Genomic DNA, 18,040 nt, shown 5'->3' with positions numbered 1-18,040 from the left:
GCAATTGGCCCTTTGGGGCCCCTGGTGCAGTGTTTAGTTTGGCTTCTGAGGGACTGAGCTTCTGTGGCCAAGGCTGAATTTCTTTTGAATTTGTCTTCCTATTTGTGCTTTAATTCATGGGTGAAACACAACAGTCTTCCAGTTTATGAAACGGCCTGTGAGCCAGCACGTGAACCTGATTGAACCGGGCCCTTTTCTTTTCTTACAGTGCTGTTTCTCCCTCGTCTTAAAGGCGCATTTCACAGAACTGTGACTCCCCAATTTTCAAAAATCTGAAACATAAAAAACGATGAAAAGGCTTTCATAATATTCAAATCTAAAGACCTCTAAGATTTTTACTGTAAAATCAGTCAAAGTGGTTCTGAATGATTCATTTATTGCAGCGTGAGCTTTCATCACTCTGCACTGCGGTTCATTAATCTCGCTCGCTGCCGCGCTTATTGGCTTACTGGCTAACAATCACACATCTGATGCAGTAAAATGAAACTCCTCGGGATCCTTTTTTCACAATAGTTGAGGGCTACGGTATCTTTTCCTGAAGTGAGCCGGAAAATGTCTCCAGCTGCCGGGAGTTGTGAGTGGTAAAAGTCTTTGGACTGACTTTGCATCGACGGTTACAAAATTGGACAATTGCAAATGGCCGCTGTCAAACACAGACCTGCACCAGTGAAGACCTTCTACTTTGACAAAAAAAATCAATTGTCCAATGGTCTGTAGGAACTGACACTGCTCCTTAAGGTTTTACTAATTCAAACCAATTCAAACTCAACCGGTCACCCTTTAATGCGCATTGATAGTTGTTGTTCCTCCTTCAGCCTTTTGTTTGGCCTTCTCTGCCTTTTTGAAACCTTCCAAACCCCATTTTTTTTAAGACCCATTGTCTTCCATTCCATTAACTGGCTTATACCCTCAAAGCTCCACAGTCACACCCATTTGTCTGATTCCAAATGTGAAAGTTCACCGCCTGCAGCCTCGCCTCACTTTGTAGGTCTCCCATGACGCCTCGGACCCTTTCGCATCCTCTTCTGCTTACATGCAAGCACATACTGGCAATTAGGTGGCCAACATACTTGGAAATATGGGAAGAACAATGCGCCAAGTAGAGTAGGAGGGCTACGCAGCGGCTGTACAATGGTCATGAGCAGCTCCTGCAGAGGTTTTAACAAACCGACATCTTTGACAGCAAGGTTTTTTTTTGTGGTTGCCTTGTCCACACTTCCCACTACGGCTTTGGAAAGCGATAGCTATTCCTGCATGGGCAAATTATGTACAAATGAACTGTTCCAGACAGCAGCCCGCAGCCACTGAGGGCATAATGCCTTTAAGGCGCTCTACCTGACAGCTCGAGCCTTTGAACTTCTCATACCCTTCAAGTCTTTGAGTTCGGGTGAACACGCCTTTGAGAGCTCAATGATCTATCATAGGAACCTGTGTTATACATGACAACTGCTCCTGGCTGCAGGACTCTTTCTGGTCCTGCTACTGCTTCTCGTGCTCTGTACTTTGGTCCTGTGGACCTTTTGTACTCTACCTGACTCCCGAAGGCCTCGCTCTCCCTCTCCAAATCTTCTCTCCAAGTTCCTGACTATCCTCCTTCAGGTTGAATTATTGTCTTTGGAGCCACATTTTATTCTTTAACAGGTTTTTCCAATCCTATTTCAGATGTTTCTGTTTCATTGCTGGAGTCAAATAAACTCAAATTAGGCAGTATGGCTTCTTTCAGCGTGTTTGTTGTTGTGTAAACACAGTGCCGAGCTGGTTATAGCCTCTAGCCACACATACGCGTTGGCACCAAACTCCACAGTGTGAGGGTTTTTATGACAATGAGTGGATTGATAGAAGGAGCCGTCGTACACGTGGTAAAAGAGAACAAACACCAGATGTTGGGAGGAAAACCTCAAAAAACAACTGTATCATTCTAAATTGGCTCATCATCAGGCCATTTTTTGTTTTGCTACACTTGCACTGTCTGACAACTGCCATTTCTTATGTGTTTTATGTGTGTGTGTGGGGGGGGGGGGGGGTGTGGGAGTGTGATGGCGATATTTCTCATAGCATGTGTGTAATGCCTGTCTCATAGCAGCCCGTCTCATAGCAGCCAGTCTCATAGCAGCCCGTCTCATAGCAGCCAGTCTCATAGCAGCCAGTCTCATAGCAGCCAGTCTCATAGCAGCCCGTCTCATAGCCGCCCGTCTCATAGCCGCCCGTCTCATACCCGCCCGTCTCATACCCGCCCGTCTCATACCCGCCCGTCTCATACCCGCCCGTCTCATACCCGCCCGTCTCATAGCACCCCGTCTCATAGCAGCCCGTCTCATAGCAGCCCGTCTCATAGCCGCCCGTCTCATAGCCGCCCGTCTCATAGCCGCCCGTCTCATAGCCGCCCGTCTCATACCCGCCCGTCTCATACCCGCCCGTCTCATAGCACCCCGTCTCATAGCAGCCAGTCTCATAGCAGCCCGTCTCATAGCAGCCCGTCTCATAGCCGCCCGTCTCATAGCCGCCCGTCTCATAGCCGCCCGTCTCATAGCACCCCGTCTCATAGCAGCCCGTCTCATAGCAGCCCGTCTCATAGCAGCCCGTCTCATAGCAGCCCGTCTCATAGCAGGCATTACACTGAGTCCCTGGTGGGACATTAACCTGCTCCGCGTATCCTTCCTGAGTCCAACCCAGACTCATATTGAAACGGACAGGAAGTCCTCTGTGTGTGTGTGTGTGTGTGTGTGTGTGTGTGTGTGTGTGTGTGTGTGTGTGTGTGTGTGTGTGTGTGTGTGTGTGTGTGTGTGTGTGTGTGTGTGTGTGTGTGTGTGTGTGTGTGTGTGTGTGTGTGTGTGTGTGTGCGCGCATATCTGCAGGTGTACTAACTTGTGTTTTCAAAGGGGTTTTATATGATGTGTGTACTGATACACCTGTGTGTTTCATGTGCATCTGTTGGAAAGATTTAAGTAAAGTTACAGTGCTATCTGTGCCTCTACGGTTTGAACACACAGAATATGTTGTGGTATTCATTTTGATTAAAATAAATTTTTTTAAAGCAAGGATTAAATAAAACTTCAAAACAAAATCCTTTTTCTTGAAACCTGAATCTAATTAAGATAAGTAAGTCAGTTTAAACTGATTTCAACGCATTTCTTTACGTAAAAGAAATTGCTATAATAGACCCTACGAGCTACTGATCCGCCAGATTCTCTTAAAAATAAAAGAGCAGAGCTATTTGTCGCTTTCTCACTTAAAAAAAGCTTAAATGATCATTAAATCAAACCGGATAGAAAATGTGTTAAATATGGTTTATTTTCACCGACTCCGTACTCCGCCCACTGCGCTCCTGCAGCCAGGTTCAAACTGAAAGTTATTTTCCGACACCGTTGGGTCCAGATCTGGGGGGCTGTAGGGAGCCATATGGAGACGGCGCTCTGGAAACGTCCCATTACAGGTCGTATATCACACGTCTGACAGCAGCCATTCTGCCTTGTTTTCATTTCAATCACGAGTGCAGCTGCAGCTTCAGAACAGCGAGGCTCTGCCACGTTTAACCCGCTGCAGGCTGCAGGACAGAAGCACGGCCATGCGGGGAGTATCTGCTCGCCGCTTTACGCCCGTCCTCAGCCCTCCGAAGGGCTCCAGAGGTGACCGTTGTTGCCCTCAAGGTCAATGCAGATATTTTCCCGTTGGAGCTGCAGATGGCACGTTACTCAAGGTTTTCATATTTAACCTTGAGGAGCCAGAATTTCACTGTTGTCAGGTAGAGGATTTAGAACCGTGTTGACACGTCGTCTTAGGACAATAAAGCACCGCTTTATAAAACAGACTTTTTTTTCTTTAGGTGAAGCAGCTATGTTGTTTCTCAACTCATATTTTTAATTTAGGAAATGTAGCATGTTTAACACTTTAAGGACACTTAGTTTATTTTACCCGCATTCTGTGTATGTGTTATTCTGGTGTCACATTTGATGTCAGTTCGGTTGTATTTACAGTGGAAATATTACTCTTGTTACTTCTATTTTTGTAGCTATTACACGTTTACAAACTATCACACTCAAGATGATTGAGGGAAGTATGGAATGACTTTTATTTACTTTCTGTTGTGCACAAGGTGAAGTGTGCTGTATAAGGAACGGTTATTGTAAAATAAGCTTTTAGGGTAAAACAACGGTTGTTTCTTTTCACGTCTAACTGATTTGAGGGTTTATTTCAGCTGATCGTAGAAACACTCGGAGGACAAACATGAGTTTTATTTATTTTCTATTGAGTTTGAGTGAACGATCCAGGTAAAATAACTTTTTCTGTCAATGGAGCTTTGATTATATAATATTATTTGTCACTTTCTATGTTTTGTGCGTGGAAAAAACGTAGAAAGTGTCCACATCCTTATTTATTGAATTTTTCTTTTTCTATCTTCACTTTAATATGTCTTCATGTCTTGCAAAAGAGATGATACCTCACCGCAGAAGGCAGTCCGTCCCTCTGGACTCACACCGGCACACTGTGTCCAACAAGTTTACAGCCCTGCTGTGACCCCACTCTCCTAAAACACACGCTTTATTACATCGAGGCTGGCTCGATTTTCACCATTTTGAAATATTACGCAACGAAATGAATTAGATGCATCCTTAACAGGATTTGAGAAGAAATAAGTGTGGCAATAGACAGGCCAGTGTTCAGTATTCAGAATGTCTCCATTGACTTGTCTGGATATGGACGGTTTTCTACTTTCATTTAGGAGACCAAAGTTTGTACCCTTTCACAAACTTCATCATTTGCCTTCTTTTGAAAATCGGCCGATATTTGTGTTTTTTTTTACAGTAAAGGGATTGTTTAAGGAAAACCTCCTTTTCTCTTTTTGGTTTGAGAGGCTAAACATTAATATTTAGAGCGTTGATTCTCTTGCAGAATCGTCCAAAATTTACGTTCTTTTCCGGCAATAAGTGCGACCGTGGAGCTAAATGGCCCATGTGAACTCTTATGCCTCCATGTCAAAGTTGGTCAGAAGAAGTGTTGCACAGTAAAAGAGCGTAAAAGAGAAATAATCAGAGCAAAGAGGCAGAGAAAAAAGTCACCGGTCCGTGGCTTTTAGTATTACTAATCCTAACAAAGTACATTCTGCCCAAAACAAAGTGAGTGTGCGTGGATTTGCTGAGATCTCTACTTATGGAGCCGCTGCTGTCTGGCCACGGTGCTTATTTGTAGACGATCAAACCCGCTTCCTTCCACGATGTAATCTGTCCCACATGGATTTCCTACAGAGTCCATTAAAACGTAGCATAGCGGGGTGGAACACAGAGAGAGAGAGAGATGGCAACGGGAGTCACATAGGTGCCCTTCCTTTGCCTCGACATGCGGCTTTGATAGAAACTTCAGGCGCGTTTCGCTCTGCTGCAACTGAAACGTGATTTGCGAGGTTCTGCCGAGCCTCCCGATCCCACTCCGTCATCTCCCATCGGGTTGGTTCGCAGTTGAACGATACTTTCAGCCATCTTGTATTGTATTAAGTGGATTTAATCGGGAGCAGCAGGTTGCGAAGCGGCTTTTGTCCGCAGGTTTGCGAATGCAACAACTGTGCTCAACTCTACTTAATTCTTCTGGGTTGTACAGGCTTCTCAGGTCAAATAAAAGCATAAAATCCCAAGATTTTCTGATCGTTAAGACAGTGAGGGTTAGTATAAATGTAACTTTCCAATTAAATCAAGATACATTTAAAAAAAAAAAAATCTATTACATTTTTAATTGTGGAGATTGGATCTGGAGATGGGACCCGGCCCACTAGGAAACTGCCGTCATTAGTTGCTCTGTTTCCAGAGTCAAGCCGTTGCCCTTTTACAGTCGTGGGGCTGTTTTTTAGGCACTGCGAGGTCAAAAAGCAGAAAGGGCTCTGCATCATTCTCTCTCTCTCTCTCTGAGGAGAACAGCTGCCGTGTCCTGGAGGAAACGTTGCTTTTTTCTCTTCCCATCAGGCCGTCCCGCCTGTGATGGACAGCGGTCTGGTTTTGGCCTGAGCTGCGATGTAGGAAGCAGTTTATGGGCCAAAGCGCCGCACGGGGTGGAGGAGAGGGTGGAGGAGAGGGTGGAGGAGAGGGCGGCGTCAGGCGTAGCCCCCCTGATCCCCCCCGCCTCGTCTCTCTCGGAGTGACCCTTTCGACCCCGTCACGAGAGAAGACCCGCTCCTTAACCCCTGAGCCCACTTTCTACAGCATCCCAGAGCCAACGTCTCTCACTGTTTTCTTTCAATTACAGATTTACCAGGGTTTTGCGTCCGCGTTGACAGGTCGAAAATGATACGGCTCGCACGTTTTATGTCATGTTTTCTCTTTGGGCTGTGAAAATCCGTGTAACATTTACAATTTGGAATGTGCTCATTCTGGTCCCCAGTTGACCGAAAATCCGGGTTTAATTTATATTGCTAAATATTTCTGTTGTCGTGTTGCACAATATAAACACAAAACAAGTTGTAAAATTTAATACGGTCATAATTGTATGTCTAAGTAATGTCAAAAAAAATATCAAAAAGGTTCTAAAAGAAGGATTAAGTAGAACAACTACAACAAAACTACATAATCAACTATTAAATGTTTACTTAAAATGTGGTTTTATGGTTAATGTTACTGGATCAATTTGCGTTTTTTCCGTGATCGTAAAGTGAAAGTGGGCCGCGTTGATCCCTTTGAAAGACCCGGTGACCCGTCTGCCGCTAACCCTTTCTCTCTGTCGCTGTTGTCCAGGCCTTTGTCTCCCTCTCTCTGCTGTTCTGGGCTCTGCAGAGCTCCTCCCAGCTGCTCCGCATCAAGAAGAAGGCCCACTGACTGGTTTTACTGGTTTATTGTGCAGGGACGATGCACACAGAGTTAGCCCGAGGATGGTTTTCATCTGCTGTTTTATTAAGTTCTAATTACTGAAATGATTACATAGTGAGATATTTTGAATAATCTTTAACACCGTGTTAAGAATCATTTGATCACAACAATAACATTGTTTCAGTTTCAGCTGGATTCACTTTTTACTGGTTACGTATAACTGGTTTTGAAAGAAGCTTTATTACATATATTGTCAGTAAGACAAGGTGATGAAAAGGTGCTCTTCATCAAATTATCTAATTCTCTGTTTAAAAATGTCTTCTGTGTTTTTTTTCTACACTGTGCTAATAGAATTTCAGCGTTGCTAATTTCAGTACTAATGAATTAACACTTTTGTTTATCCCCTGAGCTACAGAATAATTTTTGCCTTTTACTTTGGACAACAAACACTCTTCTGTACATTGTTTTCCATTTGTCATTGCAATTAAAAGCAATTGAAACGTTTGGCTCCTAATTTTTTATTCTTTTAAAAACAGGCAATATAGACAGAATGAAACCTTGGGGGTTTGTGCAGTGTGTCGCAACGACAGATTGTCCGTATGAATTCCTCCTCCAGATCCTGTGTGGGAGTGACAAAGCGTCCACAGCAGATGGTGCTGTTATCAACTGCCAAAAATCGAGTAAATCAAAATCTATATTCAACAAAACTCATCAAGACCCATCAACATATTCCAGGGTGAACATTGGAACTGATACCACAATGAAAATTGTGGTATCACAGTTAATTTGTTACTTGAAGGCAATTTATTTATAATATTTAAGCCTACAAAATTCTTGTTTCATGTTGGTGACATACAGCCAAAGGTTTTTAATAATACCTACAATATTTACATATTATATCCAGCAATAAAGTATCCTTTTATTATGTTTTAGGGTATGAATGACATGAACAAATGCACATAGAAATTGTCAGTAATAGTGTAGATTGGAGAGTTTGGTTAATGGATGGGAAGTAATACTTTAATACAGTTTTTAGCAACATGATGCACAACATCACAGTCACTAAAGGTGTGAAAAGATTCAACATTTTTAATGAATACCAGAAAACCGCATGGTTTTGATCACAGCCCCAAATATATGGCGGAAAAACACAAAATGATACCCAAGTACATCATTTAATTAAATTATCTGAAATAAAGTAAACATAACTGTGTAAATATGAATAAAACAGCCTCATCTCGTTTTCAAATAACATTGACAGCTTCTGTTTGTTCACATGCAAATATGACAATATTAATATCTGTAAAATTATGTAGCAATCATCACCGTACGCAGATTATGTAAATGACTGGAATTCATGAAAGGTGTTGCGTGAATATTCATGTTTCCTTAGAACAGATCCACAGATGGCATCACTCTACTATACATATGTATCACTGACCAGACATCTCATCAAATAAGATAAACGGTGATGATTGTGTATGCTAGCACCAGGGCTTTAAGCAAATATAAATATGTTTTCCTTATAGTATACAATTTCTCAAACTCTAACGACTTTACATGGTCAAAATAATCCTCCAAACATATCTGGAGGCAGCTTTAGTCACCGACCAAAGCCCAGTGTGAGTGTGAGTGAAGAGCAGCCGATACCTTTTTAATAACCCTGCCAAGCGCTAGTGCTAATGAGACAGAGCTTGTGCTAACGTGAATCACTCGCACACACACGTCTCCAGACCTGGTGGCAAAGCTCGAATTCACAAAATGATGCGGGTTTGTACTGTTTTGTTAATCACCACAACAGTCACCATGCTCATAATTATATCGCTTTTTTGAAAAGATATAAAGGCCAGACATTTAGAAAACAGCTACATGTTTACATAAGGTAGAGTTCATTTGCTGTCATATGTAAGTGTTGAACGAATGGTGGAATTAACAAGCCAACTAAAGTACTACCAGCTAGCTCCAAAAAAAGATTTAAACGACTTAATGCTTTGTCAGCACTTTTGTTATTTCACAAGCGCTAATTCACCCAATCTTTCAATGTGTTGATGTGTCGAACCCTGATGTGTAACATTGCGATGATTCCCAAGTGGGGACCCAGCACGCACGCAAGTCGAGTTGTGGGTTGAAAACGTGTACGGTAACATTTAACAAACTCAACTGTTTCAGGTCATTTTGTATTCCCGCAAGTCGCTAATAGCACGGGATGCTTTTGGACGCATGTTACTGCTGCAGTAATGTGCATGTTCCATTTTACTGTTGTGGTTGATTTGAACTCACTGCATAGTGTATAAAATCACCGTAGGTTTGTAGCGTCGCTGTCCGGTTAGAGCCGACTATAGATGGTCACAGACTTCTCTAGAGCCCATTTCTACATCACAGTATTAAGTCTTTGATTTTAAGTCCGTCCAGTAATGACTGTCAAAATAAACCGTGGTTCAATATTCTCCATCAAAGATAAGGAGCCAATACGGTGTGAAGCTTCTGTGCTTATCCAGTATTCTTCGCTTTATAAACGATCTGTTGGGTTGAAGAAACACAATCTATCGACAGATCAAGCAGCTGAAATATTGACCCCAGAGGGGGCGGATGTGGCCTTAACCTTTACATGGGATCCTACTAATAGGCAGTGAGGGAATTCTGCCCGGGGTCTCGCTTAATGGAACTAGGAAATGTGGCTGAAGAAAGCCGATCAATGAGGCAGTCAATGGGAATTGGATCTCGCTGTGATGTAAGGGAGGCCGGACGGAAAGCAGCAGTTACTTCATCCTGGCTGCGTAACGGCAGCTTCTTAAAAGCTTCTGCATCCTCCTGAAGAAATGATTTCATCAAAACCTTTTCTCTGATTGAACTTATCACTGGAGCGATGAGGTTGGCTTTCCTCCTCCAACTTGTCTGTGGTTCTCGTATGCACGAGGTCCGTGTGGTGCTCGAGCGTCATGCAGTGTTTCTACTCGTCCTTTCAGCGGTGGACTGAAGGCTCCAACGTCTCAACAGGTGTGGACGATGGGCCCACATCTCTGACCGAGCATGTTGTGTTGAATAGATGATTAAAGTCACCACTTGTGGGATATATTACGGATCCATTTGCGTCATCAACGGAGACCGTCAAAGGCTTTTGGACACAACTTACTCTGTGGTTTTAAATTAATTTACCTCGCTTCATTGAACTGCATCTGAACGCATACAAAATGTACCAAGCATTGGTGCAGTTGCCATGACAACAGAAACTGATTGTAAATAAGAGTCAACATAATAATTGATCATTGAGTCCACACACGGTGACTTTAATCTTCAGCCGGTCACGTAAATTACATTTCAAATCAAACCCTTGTCTTCCCGCGACACATGAGCACTGATGAGGTCACACGTGTTACGTATGAAATGTAGTTTGATGAGTTTCTTTTACATTTAAAGGAAGTTAAAAGACTGTCAGGGAAACATCACACATTCCCTTTTTTGTCCTATAGCCGGTTTGTTTGGCATGTCTTTGTGTGTGTGTGCGCGTGCGTGTGCATGGGCGTGTGCGTGTGTGCATGTGCGTACGTGCATGTGCGTGTGTGTGTGTGATAGCGCATTTGACAGCAACTGGCAGAGTGAACACCAGAAATCTTACAAACTGGTTTCAAACCTAAACGGGAGTCATTTCCTCCCTGTATTTTTGAAGGAAAAAGTCATTTTTTGACTCTTTTTAAAATAGATGAGATAAAAGCCATTCAACATTCCCCTTGGCTATGTAGCAGTGTGCCATGTGTCCCCATTTGTAGTGCTGAGTACTCCGCCGACACGCTGAGGCATTTAAAAGGAAGAGACCTGCAGCCTAGTACGAACTGTTTGTGCAATAATGTCTTGCTTTGCTTATTTTCGGCAGGTTTTGTCTAATATTCAGCCAACATCATTGTGGCCTCGGTCCGATGAGTGGGAAGACCCGGGGTCAGCTGTGTTCATAGACGGGACCTTACATAATGGTCCCATTATGATGCATTGTGTTCTGCGCTAGACTCCGCAAGCTTCTATTTATAGCGCAGAGAGCCAGAAGTGGGGTAGAATTGATATATGTGCTTTGGGCTGCTGTGACAGTCTGGGGGGGGGCGGGAGGGGAAAGCTCCCTTCTGAGTGGAAACAAAGTGATTTGATTGGCTCTTAAGGAGTTTTATGGTTGATTTACATAGCACGGTATTTATTTCAGACAGCAGAGGTTTCTGGCTACTGTCCACACCAAAGATGCCACATCATGTTTTTAAGTCAATCTCGCACATACCGATGCCAATATTACAATGAGTTTCACACATATTCAGCCTGTTAGTTATCATGAGCAGTCATTAACCACCACAGCTGAATAGAGGAAGAAAACCTTCCAATGTGACATGGAAAAATCACACTCCATTTTCTGAACAGCCTCTAATACAACAGAGTTATTGAGAGTTATTTTATATTTCCATCAAGATTTTGACCTTTTTTGCACTTATTTTCACAATTTTCTCCTACAACAATGTGACTATGCTTCTTAGTTTTCTTTAAATGCTACACTGGATGTTGGTGCTCTATCCGGCCTGACCCACATGCACAACCGCCACAAGAGATCTGACGGCGATGCAGGTCGGATGCACTCAGCAGTGAAAGGCCCATCTGACGTGGACCTTTTGTGAACCCTTCAGGTAAAACACAACAACACACAACAGAAGTAGAAGTAGAACATGATGAATGGATGAATGGGCCCAAGGTCTAACAAACGTTCACACTCAATATAAATATTTCAATATTATAATTTTTTTATGATAACAATAGATTGAAGGATCTATTGAAACTAATAGCAGTCACCAGTAATGACAAACAATCATCTGCTGAATCTGCTATTTCCTTCCGCTTAAGTTTTTTACAGCTCAACAAACACCAAACCGTGCTGACTCCTAATCAGTATGATCTGTCTTATTTGAACGTAAACCCATCACATGGTCACTTTGACCGCATATAACTATATACTATAACTATAACTACTATAACTATAACTATTACAGACTGAAGAAAGTGGGAGAAAGTCTGCCGAGGACCAATGAGGTCTCTTACAAGGGACTTTAGTTTCCTTACATCACTTATCTAATGGCAGCTACGTAACGAAAATTATCTAGTACAAATATTTTGTCGACATGCAAGTAACGACCGGCAACTGGCCCCCCGGCATCATCTGAAAAGTGACGCGAGGTGGGCATCTAGTGCGTCACGGCGTTATCTGACGGGTCCGAGTGAGAACCAGGTTGTTGGTCACCAGCACCAAATACTGAACATCGCATTCAGCAGGTCACCGGAAAACATGACTTCACACCGACTCAAAGAGGGTTGTAGCAAAACAGATAGAAGGTATAGTAATTCGTTTACATTTGCAAATGGAAGCAAACAGAACACGTAGATTAAAGTCACCCTAGATGTCCACAGGGGAGAGTCACATGTGAGGGACTCGTCGATACTTTGACCGCCTCTGACGCGGATGCAAACACGCACATGACCTACGCTGACAGCCTGGAGGCCACGCTGAGACACAAAGATTGTTCGCACGCTGGTCGGCCGCCGCCCACCAACACGCCGGCCCTATCTGGGTCATCGGTCAGCCGTCTCTCACCAGCATCGTAAAGGTTGTCTAAAGGCCGGTGAATGAATTGAAGGTTTTCAGTCTGTTCTGAGGAAGCAGCAAGCTTACAGCTACGGTCTTTTAAAAAAATAAAAATCCTCGTACAGCCGTGTCTCAGGAGCAGAACAGCATGGCGGTAACAATTATTGAGTAACCTTTATGCCTCCCGTGCGAGGGTTGTCCTGTGAACATAACGATCCACAAAGCCGGTCGTTTATACTGTACAGCAGCTCCACTGGTGCAGTTTCAAATGTCGGGCTCATGATCGACGGCACAGGAGAATGTTACTCATTTATCTTCTCTTCCCCAAACAATGACAAACTATATGTATTCTTAAAAATAATATGTCTTTGTATGACAGATTTTGTGCCAGACAATTTTAGAATTAATAATGATAAATTTTCAAATCGACAAATCTACATTTAGAGATTGTTGTTATAAATTATTTCACCCAAAACAATGTTAAAGTGTAGTTTGTACAATGTGTGTCTTTTTACAGTTTGGTCATACACCTAAACACTAAATTCAAATTGTTTATTTATTTATTTATTTTTAACTTTATTTACCTCTTTTATGTTAATTTAACTGTCCATTACTAAAATGCTCTCGTACTCTTCTCCTTTGTTCTTTTGTTATTTTTACGCTGGTGAGATTTCTTCCATCTCATGTGTCGATGCAGTGTCTCCAGCCCCTGACCTCAGTACTATTGATTGTTAAAAGCGAGGCCGCCAAAGAATCTGAGCTTCCACATTTTTTTCCACATTTGCACTCATTATACACCTCTGTGTTAATACGAGTGTCCGATAACTGCCTAAAATGTCAACAACACAGTTTGGAATATTAATGATGGATGAACACATGTTGCCTCGAGCACCACTTTCACCTAGAAATCTAATTATGCAAACAAAAGGTTATTTAATTCAGTGAGATTTTATTATTTGGAATCAAATGAAGAAAACAAATAAATGGAAGATGAGCAACACCTCTCAAGCTAGTGCAGATCCAAAGGAGGGTAATACACATGCTAATGCCAATTAAAACTCTTCCACAGTGGACTCATAAATGGTCATATTGGATGGACTTCCTCGTGGTTTATGTCTAATGCAAAGGTGCAGAGTAGCATCCATTGTTCTGTATGTTTTGTTGTCTGTGTCCAAAGTCCCTCCCACTCCCTTTTTGGACTAACCTTCACTCTGGGCACAGTTGTGTAATATTGACATTTTGGAATCATCATCATTTTGCATCTTCAATAGATTTTTAAGAGATTTCAACACACCCACACAGGCATTTGCTCTCATTGTTAAGCATGGCAGTGTCCTTCCTGTGGGTGTGAATGTTCTCCATCTCCTTGATGTTCCCAGAAAACCAAATGGGGAAGATACAGAAATTGGGTACAAAAAAAAACTCCCCCACCACCTCGTCCTGTTCACCTGCTTGATCTTCATACTGTTTCTTTCATTCTTTTTTTGTCTCCATTTCCCATCATTCACTTTCTGAAGAACCCCCTCCCTCTCGTGTCTTCGTCTTTCTCTCTTTCCCGCCCTCTTCTCAGCCCCCTCGGGGCATCCAACAGGTTGCTGCACTTATCGCCTGTCTCGTTGAATACTAATACTGAGGTTTGAGGCTGAGGTTTGCCAAGGAGAGACGGTGTGAAAGGAAGGGGACGGGGGAGGGTGAAGGGGGAGGGGGGGGGGGGGTGTGGTAGTAACAAGAGAGATGAGGAAGACCGAGAGAAAGTAAGAGAGCTTCGGACCTCGAGGTTCTCTTTTTTGTCTTCAGGGGGGCGTGGAGAGAGAGGACCTGAGAGACAGGGGGGAGGGATGGAGAGATGTGACGCCAGCAAGCGGGAGTATGGAAACTGATGATTGCAGGCAGTGCAGTGCCCCCCTCCCTCCCTCCCTCTCTCTCTCTCTCTCTCTCTCTCTCTCAGCGCTACACATCCCTGGCGATGCCGCTCTGACCAGACACTGCGAAAACAAGCAACCCTCCACATACTCATACACCGACATGCAGCGCAGAGGGCTGCTGCTCCATCGTCTCCTCTCCTTGATGAACAGGGTTTTACACTCCAGCTGATTACCAACTCCCACTTTTGCCCTCGCAGGTGACAGAACACGGCGGGCGGGTGTGACAGAGGAGCTTCATCTGCAAACATCTGCCCGGAGGACTCCTCCCCACCCCCACCCCCTCACGCTCTGTTGGCGGTAAACCCCGGCTTTGCAGCAGGTGAGCTTCATGGTGAATCCGCATCTCGTTGATGGTGGCGTGTCGCACTGGCCAATGTCTTCTGAATGTGCGTGTGTGTGTGTCACTGCATCAGTGGTCTCTGTGCTTGGATCTTCTGTGTTCTGTGGCGTAGCAGCGCACAGATCCATGCTGAATGCAGTAGGACTATGAGGTGGACCTGGTGATGGTGTGAAAATGGATTCTGGTCCATGAAAGGATGCCAGTCCTTTGTGTGGACACCCTAGAGCAAGGCACAGCAGGAATACGCCGCACACGTATACACAACGGTGCCAAAATCAGATGTGGTGTCATCGTGTTGGGATTTGACTCAAAACAAAGATTCTCTTCAGAGCTTTACGTCTTCTTTTTTCCCGCCCGGGCAAAATATTTGATAAGACAGAGCGTATTCTAGTTGCAGCTCCAGCGGCAGATCAAAGTTTTTGCGAGGGAGGCTGGTTCCCACGCAGCCAGCGTGTTCACACAGAAACACACCGCTGGCTGCACATCTCGTTCAATCCCCTTTTCTATGAAGTCTATGTCAAAATAGTGATTCTACCCTTCATCAGTTATACTGCTTTTGTTCACAGAATTACCCTTTTATTCAAGGTAAGACATGGCACCAAGGGATAGTTGCCTGCTCATGTATTACAGCATGGATATGCACACACACACTTGACCACAGGCACACATACACACACAAGGCCAAACTAAATTAAGATAAATGTATACCTCACTCATATTATATTGTACGTGCATCATGCTTATTATTTGCATGCAAAGGAACAAATCCATCCTCCACATGAATGAACGTGACCACTTGTTGATCCACCATTTGCGGCAAAACACTTCACTGGTAATGTAGCACACACACACACACACAAACAGATGTCTAGTTGAGTTACTACACACACAACGTGCAATTACGCTAATCACACTTGTCCAAAAGGGAAAGCAAGGTCAAATAAATCTAAAGATCTGTGATCAGTACAGTGTACTAATACATCTTTTGTTTGCTTTGCTTTGCTTTTATCTAATGACAAATATCGGTGAGTCATGTTTTCCACCTTCTGATATGATGGAGGATCCAGTAACCTGTAAACCCTGGAATACATATTAACGTTTTGGATGATTTACTTGATTGTTCTGTAGTTTGCCTTTGGTGAAGTGCATCATTCCGTCATGATGATGGAGGTCGACGTGCAGCTCTGGAACTGGAACCCTAACCCTGGATACGTTGTTCATGTGTTTACAATCCGCCCATGTTTTTTTCTTTTTCTTCTAGAGATTTTTAATTCTGAAATTGCATAGAGGTCCAACATGTGAAATGTGAAATTAAGAGCATATCTGTGTTTGAGCAATCACCTTCACAACTCTATAACATAACTGTCTCAGCTAGGAGCCGACGATCCTAACGGCACCGCCATTGCAAACAATGCCAACGGTGCTGACGCAGCTAACGGTGCTTCATGGGTGTTGCTTCACTTCCTATAGCGGGATTTAATCCTGTTTGATGTATTTTCTTTTTGTTGCATTTGTATTAAGAACTGCGTGGTTTTCCAACGATGGGGTTTCTTTACGTTGGCTTTATCCAACATTGGCTGACAAACAAGCCTGAAATGTCAAGTCTTCGCATCGAATCAATCAACAGACACGGGGACATTTTGGGCATTTGGTCTTTTCGTGCGCGGCATTGAGAGGAGAAATTGCAGAGTGGAGAAATATGACATGTCAGACTGACTTTGAAAAATGCGTCTCCTCCTCCCCATGCGTCCTCATTTTCACGGGCATCGTGGGGTGTCTCATCCGGGGCCGACGGGCTGATGTCTGCTGTTGTCTTCCAGCGTGCGACGCCCCGCAGTGTGCTGCTGACGGAGGCACGAGGGAATGCTCAGAGGACGGAGATACGAGGTCTGAGCACGATGAGCGGGCAGGAGAAATGGGTCACGCTGACCCCGGCTGAATTCGCCCTGCTCCAGGAGTACACTCAGTGTAAGTAGGAGGGGGTATTCTCTTCGTTGGAGTCTGACTGTGATGAAGAAGGTCTCTCTGCATGTCTGTCATCATGTTCTCCGAGGAAGTCTCATTATCATGGGGACTTTTCTTGCAGCTGTTCAAGATGCTCAGCCCCAAATCAACATCTGCTGCAAATATTGTTTGACTCCTAATCTCATTTTTAAATCTGCCACCCCTGCTGAGCAGAACAAAGCAGACCTCCTTTTTAGGGACTTACTGCTACTAAACTAACAATTAGGGGTGTAACGATTCGATTCATTGATGATCTGGGTTCATTTAGAACCATTCGATTCGATTCAGTGACTTAAAATCGATTCAGTAACTTTACTGGACAGTGCAGGCAAAGTTCCCTGTTGTTTCTTGTAAGGAAATTAATTATGGATATTATAAACAAGCAAAGAACAATTAATAGCAAATATATTAATATATAATATAATATATTATAACCTTTTATTTGAATCAAGTGCAATTTTCAATGTAAACATTACACAATAATTACACAATGTTTGGATCAATTCACAGAACCCCGGATTTTCAACCACATTGTAGGGTCGCATGTCTTTACAGCTAAACTTGGCAATTGTTACTGTGATGTTGAGTTTGGTGCTGGCGAGGCCTGAGGTGTCTGCAGAGCTGTAGTTACCTGCTGCTGCTGCAGCGGTAACGCTGCTAGAGGTCCTGACTGTCAGCGTTGTTTAATCCCACAAAATTTAATATAAAAGGGGTTTGCTTGTCGTGACAGAAACCCTCAGAAAAAGATCAAAGACGAATACATTTCCTCTCGTCTCTTATCGAGTTGTTGGTACTTTCAGCTCATTGTTTGGGTTTTATGGCCTGTTAACCTTGTATAACTGTTGAAGGCAGTTGGAAACAGCGCTCAAACAAAAAAGCTCTGAGACGTCCACTTCACCAACGTGATCTCCAAAACCTGTTCGTAAAAATGTATACGAAAATCTTGAACATACAAATTCGTAACAATACATACAAACTGGCGGTGGTTAACCACGCCCCTTGAGTGAACAACATGGCGGACCATGTCGGATTCTTGAGTGAACGTCTCTCTGCCATGTTGGATTTTTTGAGGGGGTTAGGGTTAGTATTCTATTCTTACAAGTTAACATTGATTTCTCGTTAAAAATGCAATCGTAACACGTTTATTTTTTAGTGTGTTTACGGGTGCAGGTCCCCAATCACTTTGAATAGGGTGACGTCATCAGTTGCAGTCCGTATTTATTTAGTATGTATCACTACGAATTAGTATGTTCAAGAGTTTCGTATACATTTTTACGAACAGGTTTTGGAGGCTGACTTCACACGACCGGCCCAGCGTTAAGCCCGAGACAAACTGAGCTTGTGACAAGCAGAGCACATTTTACAAGGTGATAAC

The 18,040-nt window shown here is 43.4% G+C and overlaps 2 protein-coding genes across 5 annotated transcripts in view; both read left to right on the top strand.

The window, feature by feature from the left end:
• agmo (alkylglycerol monooxygenase) overlaps positions 1–7,292 on the top strand; it is a 31,266-nt gene extending 23,974 nt beyond the window's left edge. Inside the window, exon 13 of the mRNA XM_040166036.2 lies at positions 6,717–7,292. Coding sequence (XP_040021970.2) covers positions 6,717–6,797 — 81 coding nt within the window. The 3' untranslated portion in view covers positions 6,798–7,292. The remainder of the gene's footprint in view (positions 1–6,716) is intronic.
• A 7,056-nt stretch (positions 7,293–14,348) lies between these two features.
• dgkb (diacylglycerol kinase, beta) overlaps positions 14,349–18,040 on the top strand; it is a 48,796-nt gene continuing 45,104 nt past the window's right edge. For 2 of the 4 annotated variants that reach the window (XM_040164832.2, XM_040164831.2), the window contains exons 1-2: positions 14,349–14,640; positions 16,482–16,629. In XM_040164832.2, coding sequence (XP_040020766.2) covers positions 16,560–16,629 — 70 coding nt within the window. In that variant the 5' untranslated portion in view covers positions 14,349–14,640; positions 16,482–16,559. The remainder of the gene's footprint in view (positions 14,641–16,481; positions 16,630–18,040) is intronic. The other 2 variants (XM_078094640.1, XM_078094639.1) reach the window with 1 other exon arrangement.

Source organism: Gasterosteus aculeatus, chromosome 20 (assembly GCF_964276395.1).
Source record: "Gasterosteus aculeatus chromosome 20, fGasAcu3.hap1.1, whole genome shotgun sequence".
Classification (NCBI taxonomy): Eukaryota; Metazoa; Chordata; class Actinopteri; order Perciformes; family Gasterosteidae; genus Gasterosteus; species Gasterosteus aculeatus.
The sequence above is the reverse complement of the archived record's forward strand: the minus strand, read 5'-3'. Positions and strand labels throughout refer to the sequence as shown.